Raw genomic sequence first — 10,132 nt, forward strand, 5'->3', positions numbered from 1 at the left:
AAAGAATATGCCACTGTCAGTAGCACTTCAAGAGCATCTGCTTGAGCTTTATTGGACTTGGCAACATCCTTGGAATTACATCATCCACAAGGAAGTGTTTTCCCGTGCCTTTCGGAGCAGAACATATGATAGATACTGCACACCATTGCTTCTTTCGGCTATATTTGCTCTTGCTTGTCGGTTTTCGGATTGCAAAGAACTACGCACTGTTGGCGAAGACCCCAACACCGCTGGATCGGCTTTCTTTGAACAAGCCAAGATTTTATTTCTATACGAGAGTCAAGCGCCCATCATTGCCACTGTCCAAGCGGCAGCTCTGATGAGTATGAGAGCATTGTCAGATGGTCAGGAAGCATTGGGTTGGTTATACTGCGGTATGTAAAAATCACAAACCCGGCGATCTGGCTTATTGACCTATTGTAGGTAATGCGGTCCGCATGGCGCTAAATCTTGGGCTGAACATTGATTGTTCCCAATGGGTGACATCAGGCCTTATCAGTGAAGATGAAGCTGAAGTCAGGAAGGTGACATGGTGGGGGTGTTTTGTCCTCGACAAGTACGTTTCCACCTTTGATATAAAGTTCCCATTATAACTTGCTTCAGGCTCTTCTCAATTGCAGTGGGTAGACCTGGATGCACCAGAAAATCTCACATTACGTGCCCGAAACCAAGTTTGAGTCATGAGGTCGAATTCGAGCCTTGGAATCCAAATCTTGGTTCTGCTCCGGTTGTTTCAGCAACAGTAATGCCAAGCCGTGCTGTCTCGACTGGGCATTACGCTGCGGAATGCTTGTCACTTGCTTCTGAAGCCATGGATCAAATGTTTGGCGTTCCATTATATATCCCTGGTTTCGTTCTGTGTCACTTACTTGTGTTAGATATGCACCAAATAGTGGACTATCAGCCAAAGAAGTGGAAGATGTTGTCGCCAGAACAGACGTTGAGTTACGCGCACTCTATCTGAGCCTACCGAGTCATCTCCGGCTGCCACCGTCACTTCAGTCACCCATACCTGCCCATATATATCAATTACAGCAAGTTCAGACGTCGACTCTCATAGGCATGCCAGAACTAACCTCGAGGCTTAGCATGCAATATCATGTTAACCTTATCTTATTACACCGACCTCTCTTAGAAGTGTCTCCAGGTATTCGCAAGTGCCATTCGACGTTGCCTTCCTGGCAAAGCCCGCATATAAAGACTTGCCGGGAATCAGCGTCGGAGGTGGTAAAGCTTTTGCGTTCATATAACCAGCATTATACGTTGGTAAGTTTCTCCCACCTATTCTTCCTGCTTTCATGTATATTTGGCTAATCGAGCATTACATGCAGCGATATGCATCTTTGGCCACTGTCCAGGTAGCTTTCACAGCCGCTATCGTCCACCTAGCTGATATCGAAAATTCATCGTACAAACAACATGCTATACGAGATTTTGAAACTTGTCTCAATGCGTTGGAAGAGATGAGATCCACATGGTCCGCGTGGAGTTCAAAGGCCTTACGGGAAATCCACAATGTTCAAGAAGAATGGTCTATAGTGGATTGTCTGGGGACGTAGGGTAAAATCTGCCTAATGTGGAATTTCAGTTCATGGGTACTATTACTTATAACATTCATAATACAGTAGTAACTTTGTGCATTCTACATCGCGATATACTTGTTAAAGCCAAACCAATATACCCTATCTTTGGCAACCTGCCAGATCGTAGTGACGGTTGTCTATATCATTGTCGGAATTATTGTTTACTATTATTGCGGTTCATATGTTGCACCGCCTGCCCTCGGGTTGGCTAGCCCCCTGTGTAACAGCTGCACCTAACCATTACGCCATGAGGCAAAAGATTGGCCAATAACTGCTATTGTAGCAATTACAGTGGTGTATACAGCTGCTTATAGAAGCCTTACAGCGCTGTTACGGGCACGAATTGTAACACCCTGATTAAGAAGATTAATAAGTAATAAGCTAATTAGAGTTAAATTACTTATAGATAGGATTATAATACTCTAGGAGCTATTATAATTTAAGGTTACTATAATTTAACCACTCTAATAATCCCTTTAAATTACCTTTAGTATATAAATTATATTTATTTTATTATAATCCTAGCAGTTATGTTATTTAAAAGTTAAATGCCAGTCTAGCAACGCATAAAGTGAAGCCAAAGGCCTTAAAGCAAGATAACAAAATAAGGTCTTTATTTTCAACACAACACAATATAAGGCGTCATACACTATGCCAAAAAACACAATAACCTTAATGTTAAGTCTCAGCAGACCACACAGCTGCTGCCTTGAACCTTAAGATCTAACTGAACAAGTGGCCTTAATCCATGAGCATAAAGAAGATGTTTTCCCATCCTTGGCAGCAGTTATGTTATATATGTCTTATATTTTTCTTCTAATTAGAAGTAGTTATTATATACTAAGGGATTCTATAAGTAATTATTAAGACCTAGTTATTAATATTTAATTAAAAATACTAGTAATTCTTAAAATTACTAATAACTCTAAGAATTACTTAATATATTTAACTACTACTTTGCCTACCCCCTAACTCTGCCTATTTAGTAATAGTTTTAATATTATAATAGCTATTAATAATATATATACTTTATTTTACTAATTATAGATTTTAAAGATACTTAGATATATTTCTTAAGGCTAAGTTATAAACTTAAAAAAAAAAAAAAAGTTAAAGGAATTTATATTAGAAGTAATATACTAGGGTAAATTAACTTATAGCAGGAAACTTCTATCTTAAGGTGTCTAGATATCTTCACTGAATATGTTGGATGTCGGGAGGGTACTGGCTTTAATGGTATTTGATAAGACATGCATAACCCATAGTTAGCAAGCCGCTTGAATAAAACTTATCAGTAAGTTCTCTGTGCTGATAAAAGCTCTCAGCCACAAGTCTCAACTGCAAATAACACATCTCGCTCACAACCTAGACATTATACCACAAGGCCTGACCAATTGCTAGAGCATAAGGCGAATACAACTTATTATCTTCACTCCCTAGCTATTGGTGCCATAATACTGTGACATATTCCCAACGGCCATCATATCCTCAAAGCTGACAATACGATCCAGCTCAAGAAAGTCATTGTTCATCAAAGTTTGAGATATTATGAACAAGTCATCCCTTGAGATTGTAGTTGGGGATTGTGAGTCGACATGCCACTGTTCGTTGCTTAATTGATCTGGATAATGCACTCCGGGTGTCAAGTTATTGACGGTTGGTGGCATATTTGTCTTGGTGGGGGCGTGAATGTTTCGGGCGGCTCCGGAAGTGTCGAGTCTCGAACTGAAAATAGGACCTTCAACTTCAAGGGCCGATACTGAGCCTGGTATGCTTTGGCCTGTAGCTGCTCTCTGGGAATGTTGGTGTTGACTCTGCAGGCTGTTGAATAGTTGGTCAAAGAAGTTGGAGGTCTTCCTTGTTTGATCTACCTGTTCAAGACCAGCCCACCGATTAGACATATCTGTCAAGTTATCCATCAGAATTTGGAATTCCTTTGACAAAGGAGCATTGTAGTATTGAGAGTGAACTGCAAGACTGCGTCAGAGATGGCCAGACAAGTCTCCTAGATTCTTACCTAGCAGAGTTCTGGCACTGACGAAAGCGCATATTCCCATTTGTGGTGGCACAGGACGAGCTGATGGGGATCCTCCGAGGTACTTGGTCGTGATATTCGCTGTCTCGATTGCAGCATTGAGGCAATTCTGAGCGCTGAACTGACTAGGTAGATTCAGGCCGAGAAGCTCAGAGTCCGGGTATGCAATACGCTCGTGGAGGAGGATGACAGACGTGTTGTGCGTCGCATTGGCTAGTGTCATGCTGGGGTCCATTACGCCAGGCATTATCTTGCGCGATATGCCCGAGTCTTTCCATTGCTGAGGCAAATACATCTTCCAACTACCATTGTCAGTAACAAACACGACTTAAAGACCAACACTTACTGTACTAAACGGAGATCGAGTTCCTTGAACTTGGTCAACCAAAGAGAAACCTCCTGCCTGTTGGTGAAGTCCACGGCAGGTTGCAGGAAGGTCTTCGATATCTGGCTGAGTGAATCGATGGACTGAATGTAATAAGCTAAAGCGCCTATCTTTGATATGTCCCCATGTGTCCTGTCGCTGGCTCGAATGCTATAAGCACTCGCTGGTCGTTCTGCACCACCAGCATTACTTCCAACAGAATAACAAGGACTCGTACCGTGACCGCTTTGTGCTGCAGGCTGGCCCCAATTCCCAAAGTAGGGTGTGACAGCTGGCTCATTATGAAACCAACTCCCGCCGCATATGGGCAGCCTTCGGCGAACATCCTCTGAATCGATGCCTGGATTCCATCTGAGATATGTTAGATAGCTGAGTGAAGAGAGAGCATAGAGATCTCACCCTTTGATAATAGATGAGATTCTATCAAGGATGAAAATATTCCAGAAGATCCGTCTTCGCTCCTCCTCTTCCAGCCAGTCTCGTGGTTCTGGTAGCGATGAGCTATCTGATAATAACCCTCTCTTGCGTTCATGCATTTCAGGTTCGACGGACAATCCCATGTATTCGACTGTTCTTGTCAGAGATCCAACAATGGGCCAGGCTTTTTCCAAGTTGCCATTTCCGATCTGAATCTTTAGTGGAAGTGTTATTATAGTCAGGGAATGTGACGCACCTCTGTAAATGCAATCATAATGAGTGCTTGCAAGTTCTCTGTCCTTAGACCCTCCATTGCACCCATCATCACACTCGTTCGCAGCCTTGACGTCTCGCTACTGATAAAAGTGTCGTCCAGCGGTTTATCATTGATCTCGACATAGCGCAGAGAGGCTATCATCATTGCTTCAAGCACAATCGTCATGCGTTGCTCAGTGTCTCTCTGAACACGTTCATGAAACCCTCTCATGATTACCATTGGGATCCATGGCTGGATATTATCAAAGTGTGCCTCAAGTAGTTTGTCCAAATGGTCCTGGACAATGTCGATCCTGCAAACCGAGGCTTGGCGAGTTCGTTGATGGGTAATATCTCCATTACTGGATTGGTGTTGCTCTTGGGCAATATCTCGCCTTTGTCTCTTGAATAATGCGTGGACCTTTCTGTATGGGTCATATTCATATTGTCTTTTGCGAGTCGGCTCAATGTTTTTATTCAGCTTTTGTAACTCACCAGCGAGCGTAGAAAGGATTGCTTCCAGAGGCGCTGAGCTGCTACTACTTGTTCTATCGGCCGAGAGATGGCAATTTGTGCCTTCAGAGTCTCGTGTGCCCTCCTCAAGGGCTGAGCCGAACAATGCTTTCTCGACCTTTTCTGTCGTTCTCAATGAGCATGCGTCTTGCTGGAGCGCTGGACTTGACTTAGTTCATACCTAATCGCTGATTGAGACTCTCGACAGCGCCGCCTTTCAAGCCTGGCTTCGTCCGACGGTTTTCGTAAACACAAGGTGCGCCTGCATGATGTGAACAAGAGGAACTTCGATGCTAGTCCTGGCTGTTCACTCACCCAATCGCTCACAATTGGAACAAGCTGGTCTCTGTCTGGAACACTTGAGTTTCCGTTTCCGGCAGCCACTGCAAGATGGGAGCTCGGCTTCGGGGGAGTCATCGTGCGACAAATCCATCGTGTCCGGAAGTGTCGTGAAAGTTGGAACGAGGTCGAATCATTTTTACCGTCGGCGAACTTGCCGCTAACATGACTGGCTAGCTGGCTTGGCTCAAATCTGAGTGGATGGCGTCGATGTTGTTTGTTCCCCACTCGACTTTGCTACGATTCATTTGCCAGCTGTATTACCCCGCAAACCGATTCGGTAGCTCACTGTTGGCGATGATGATTGGTGGTGGCCATAGTGGAATACTGTCACGAGGGTTGTGACAGGGGAGCATTCCCTGCGCTAGAACACATTGGGCACGGGTCTCGCATAATCATCGGCCGATGCTTCAACCGAGGATACCAGGGTACACTCATGCGACACTATTGCTGCCATGGACTCCCCAATCAGGGATATTGATGACCTGGTTCAAAGACGAAATTGCCGGTCTGCAGTTCCACAGGATATTTGAAGACAGTTTGTCGGATACCTGTGCGAGTGACGGCTGTTTACTCCGAAGGAATTTGTCTGTAATTGGTAGAAAAAGGTCCTGTTTCAAGGTTCTATTGGCAGCATGCTCTCTAAATTCAATATTTGACGTATTCTAGAGTCATCGCGACACGCCAGCTGCATCAACTCTTGTTCCAACGCAAGCCGTCACTATGCTCAAACCTCAGGCTAACGCTTCTCGAGAGCTTGTCTCACTGGATGGCGTCTGGAACTTTGCCCTTTCCCAATCAGTCGACATTAACGATGAAAGAGCGTGGGAACGAAACATACCGCCAAAGCTCCAAGTTCCTGTTCCCGCCAGCTACAACGACATTTTCATTGATTCCAATATTCGCAATCATGTTGGTTGGGTCTACTACCAAAGGCGCTTCACCATCCCACTTAGCTGGTCTCAACAGCGTTACTTTCTGCGCTTTGACGCTGCCACGCATCGAGGGCGTGTGTACGTTGATAATCAATTCGTAGCTGAGCATATTGGGGGCTACACTCCATTCGAGGTGGACATCTCGGACATTGTCCAGCCTGGCAAGCAAGTTCGCCTTACTGTGGCGGTTAACAATGAACTTGACTGGCATACTATTCCACCGGGAAGGATTGAGACACTCAAGAATGGCAAGCGAAAGCAACATTATCAACATGACTTCTTCAACTATGCAGGGCTTGCGAGATCCGTATGGCTATTCAATGTGCCCAGTATCTCTGTCAAGGATATCACAGTTGTCACCAAAGTAGAGGGGACTACTGGTGTTGTGGACTTCAATATTGCTACAAGTATCCCTCTCGACCATCACTCAATCAATGTGACACTCTTGGACGAAGATGAATGTCCCGTCAGTCACTCTTCTGAATTGAATGGCTCTCTGATCGTTGAATCGGTTCACCTTTGGCAACCAGGAGCTGCGTATCTGTACCGACTTCGTGCGCAAGTATTCTCTGGGAACACGGTAGTAGATACTTATGATCTACCAGTTGGAATAAGAACAGTCGAGGTCTCGGGAAACAAGTTTCTTATCAATGGAAAGCCATTCTACTTCACAGGATTTGGTAAACACGAAGATACACCAATTCGAGGCAAGGGTCACGACCCAGCCTACATGATCCACGACTTCCAGTTGATGAAGTGGATGGGAGCCAACTCTTTCCGGACTTCCCATTACCCATACGCAGAAGAGGTTCTTGAGTACGCGGACCGTCACGGAATTGTTGTCATCAACGAGACAGCCGCAGTTGGCCTCAACCTCACCATTGTTGCTGGGCTCTTTGGGCATAAGCCGATACCGACCTTCTCACCAGAGACGATGAACGATGAAACACGCGCCGCCCACGCTCAAGCCATACGTGAGCTCATCGTTCGCGATAAGAATCACCCCAGTGTTGTCATGTGGACGATTGCAAATGAACCTGCAGCCAGTGAGCCTGGTGTCAGGGAGTATATGGAGCCTCTTGTCAAACTAAACCGCGAATTGGATCCGACACGCCCTATCTGCTTCGCCAACGAGAATCAAGCCAACATTCACACTGATCTCATTGCTGATCTATTTGATGTGATATGCCTCAATAGGTACTACGGCTGGTATCTGAATACTGGTGACCTCGAAGAAGCAGAGCAAGGTTTGGAGGAATGTCTGCGAAGCTGGGAGGGCAAATACAACAAGCCAATCATCATGACGGAGTACGGTGCTGATACTCTGGCTGGACTGCATACGGTTGGAGATATTCCCTGGAGTGAGGAATATCAGAGCCGGGTCTTGGAAATGTCCCATCGAGTCTTTGATAGGATCGAGAGTGTAGTCGGAGAGCAAGTCTGGAATTTTGCGGATTTCCAGACCCCCTCTAGCTTCATTTTCAGGGTTGATGGTAACAAGAAAGGTGTATTTACGCGGGATCGGAGACCAAAGAGTGCTGTGCAGGTGTTGAGGAAGAGGTGGACTCAGATGATAGCTAACAATTAACTATCTCTATTTATACAGAACTATTAAATTATAAATCCTGTTAAACTAACATTACGCTATTATGTATGCAGCAGGTCCCAAACTATGCTTTGCTAGTTCTCCAAGCATGATAACAAGTTAAATAGATATTGACATGATCTTCACAAGACAGGCTTTTCCATGAGGCCCAACGCCAAAACACCTTGTCTACTGCATCAAAACCATTCAATCAACATTCTGCGGACAGCTGTACGGTGGCGGCCAAGCATAGAACATCCAGGCCTTTCGTTACAGACCTCCTGACGTTGCTTAAACCTCGTCAATCGTCACATTTTTCCCTGCTCAGCCATAGTCTAGAACATTAATGTCCCATGCTTTTCCCGATATTTGCCCGTTAGCCGTCGGCGAGGACTAGCTGATGTCAAAATCCAAGGCGCTCCTTGCGAATGCTGCCCGTAACATGCCAATCATGGTAAGGCCATGTTTTGAGTTCGCCGGCGCAGGAGGAATCATCGGCCGATGAAAGCGCCGAACTACGGCAACTATTGGAAAAACCTGTCATGGATGGCCTGATACAACGCTTGTGGACTTGTAATCCCGCACTACTACTCTACTCTGGGGTTAGACCCATAATCCCCGCATTGCGACAGTAGCAGTACACCACTTCGTCGGTTTCTCGCTACCAATCTGTGGGGATCTGGGGTACGAGCGGCTTTCAACAGGCGAATTGTCGATGCAAATCATGTGTAAAGCATCACGTTGGTCGGAATTCTCGCCGATGGTATCTGGATCATTGGTAGATATAAATAAGAGTGCCTCTGCAGATCATTAACTTCATCTCCTCAAGACAGTGGATTCCCATTCACCTTTGCCTCAAAGACAGCGACAAGAGAGAAGAATCAGCAATGGCGAAAAGCCTCAAAAATGTCGACATCGTTCAGGCTGAGCATGAGCATGACGAGAAGAAAGGAGCCGGTGATGCAGCACCAACCTCTGCATTTGCGGGCTTGACGCGTGCTCAATGCGTCAGGAAGTTCTGGCGACTCTACATCACCGGACTAGGTGTCTCTTTGGCGGGAATGTATGTACCAGCTCCGAGCCACCAACTGTGACATGGGGAGTACTGATTCACTTGTCAACAGGTATGCTGGATATGCCAACTCGGTTATCGGAAGTATCATTGCCAACGAAGGCTTCATCGAGTACTTTGCCACCGTCAAAGATCCACAAACCGGCAAACCAGCTCTCAACTCGCAACATATCTCGCTCTGGGCGGCCTGCTACTTTGTCACCTCCATCCTGATCCAGACTATTGCTCCAGTCACTGCAGATAAATTCGGTCGCAAGTTCAACATGTGGGGAGTGACATTCTTTCTGACGCTGGTAGGTTTTTATGTTCAATCAAGACAGCAGGGTTCTAACAGATAACTTTCAGTCTATTGTCATCCAGGTCATTGCGCCCAACTGGTGGACTCTTCTCATTGCTAGGCTCGTTGCTGGCTGTGCAGGCGGTATGATGGGAACATCAGTCATGGTCTACATGTCAGAGGTTGCTCTTCCTCAGTTTCGTGGTGCTCTTTTGGGCAGCTTCTCCCTTGCTTTTGCGTTGGGTCAAGTCTTCCTTGCCATTGCTCTGAAGGTCCTCGAGGAAACGAATCCAATGGCGTTCCGTCATATCTTCTATTCAGAGTTCGTCTTTACTGGTCTTTGGCTTTTCCCCATGCTTTATCTTCCTGAAACACCCTGTAAGTCCCCGGATCGTTTGACCCCACGAGACGAATGGCTGACATGTGGAAATCTAGCTTGGTATGCATCAAAAGGGAGACACGATGAAGGCAAGAAGGCCCTGAAGCGACTTGTCGGTAATGTTGAAGGATATGATATCGATCGTGAGTACTCTGTTATTCAGTATGAGATGGACGAGTCTTCGGCAACCGCCAAATCCGGCAACGAAAACTCAGACTGGAAAGCTCTTTTCACCAGCAAGATCAACATGAAGAGAGCCGTCATCTCAACTCTTCCTTTCACTTTCCAGAACGTTGTTGGAGTTCCCTTGATGTTCGGTTACACTACGTACTTCTTCCAATTGGCTGGAGTCAGTGA

General features: G+C 45.6%; 4 protein-coding genes across 4 annotated transcripts; 3 read left to right on the forward strand and 1 right to left on the reverse strand.

Moving 5' to 3' along the window:
• Positions 1-7: 7 nt before the first annotated feature.
• Positions 8-1,639, forward strand: FOXG_22900 (uncharacterized protein; the record flags this gene model as incomplete). The annotated part of the gene is made up of 6 exons (XM_018403320.1): positions 8-374; positions 424-556; positions 604-822; positions 879-1,034; positions 1,089-1,266; positions 1,332-1,639. 6 exons carry the CDS (start codon positions 8-10, stop codon positions 1,557-1,559), a joined length of 1,281 nt encoding a protein of 426 aa, XP_018258733.1. The 3' UTR covers positions 1,560-1,639.
• A 1,270-nt stretch (positions 1,640-2,909) lies between these two features.
• FOXG_17552 (uncharacterized protein) lies at positions 2,910-5,621 on the reverse strand (the record flags this gene model as incomplete). Its single annotated transcript, XM_018397558.1, has 7 exons — positions 2,910-3,552; positions 3,601-3,920; positions 3,965-4,354; positions 4,403-4,629; positions 4,677-5,311; positions 5,370-5,450; positions 5,504-5,621. 7 exons carry the CDS (start codon positions 5,619-5,621, stop codon positions 3,020-3,022), a joined length of 2,304 nt encoding a protein of 767 aa, XP_018258734.1. The 3' UTR covers positions 2,910-3,019.
• A 528-nt stretch (positions 5,622-6,149) lies between these two features.
• On the forward strand, positions 6,150-8,090 carry FOXG_17553 (beta-glucuronidase). Its single transcript, XM_018397559.1, has one exon. The coding sequence runs from the start codon at positions 6,251-6,253 to the stop codon at positions 8,048-8,050; it is 1,800 nt and encodes a 599-aa protein (XP_018258735.1). The 5' UTR covers positions 6,150-6,250; the 3' UTR covers positions 8,051-8,090.
• Positions 8,091-8,918: 828 nt separating this feature from the next.
• FOXG_17554 (uncharacterized protein) lies at positions 8,919-10,132 on the forward strand (the record flags this gene model as incomplete). Its single annotated transcript, XM_018397560.1, has 5 exons — positions 8,919-9,110; positions 9,172-9,412; positions 9,465-9,774; positions 9,832-10,070; positions 10,130-10,132. Exons 1-5 carry the CDS (start codon positions 8,935-8,937, stop codon positions 10,130-10,132), a joined length of 969 nt encoding a protein of 322 aa, XP_018258736.1. The 5' UTR covers positions 8,919-8,934.

The sequence above is a fragment of the Fusarium oxysporum genome, genomic scaffold (assembly GCF_000149955.1).
Source record: "Fusarium oxysporum f. sp. lycopersici 4287 supercont2.62 genomic scaffold, whole genome shotgun sequence".
Classification (NCBI taxonomy): domain Eukaryota; kingdom Fungi; phylum Ascomycota; class Sordariomycetes; order Hypocreales; family Nectriaceae; genus Fusarium; species Fusarium oxysporum.

Excerpts from the sequence above, each read along its gene's own strand:
- FOXG_17553 (XM_018397559.1), top strand. The coding sequence starts at position 6,251 with ATGCTCAAACCTCAGGCTAACGCTTCTCGAGAGCTTGTCTCACTGGAT.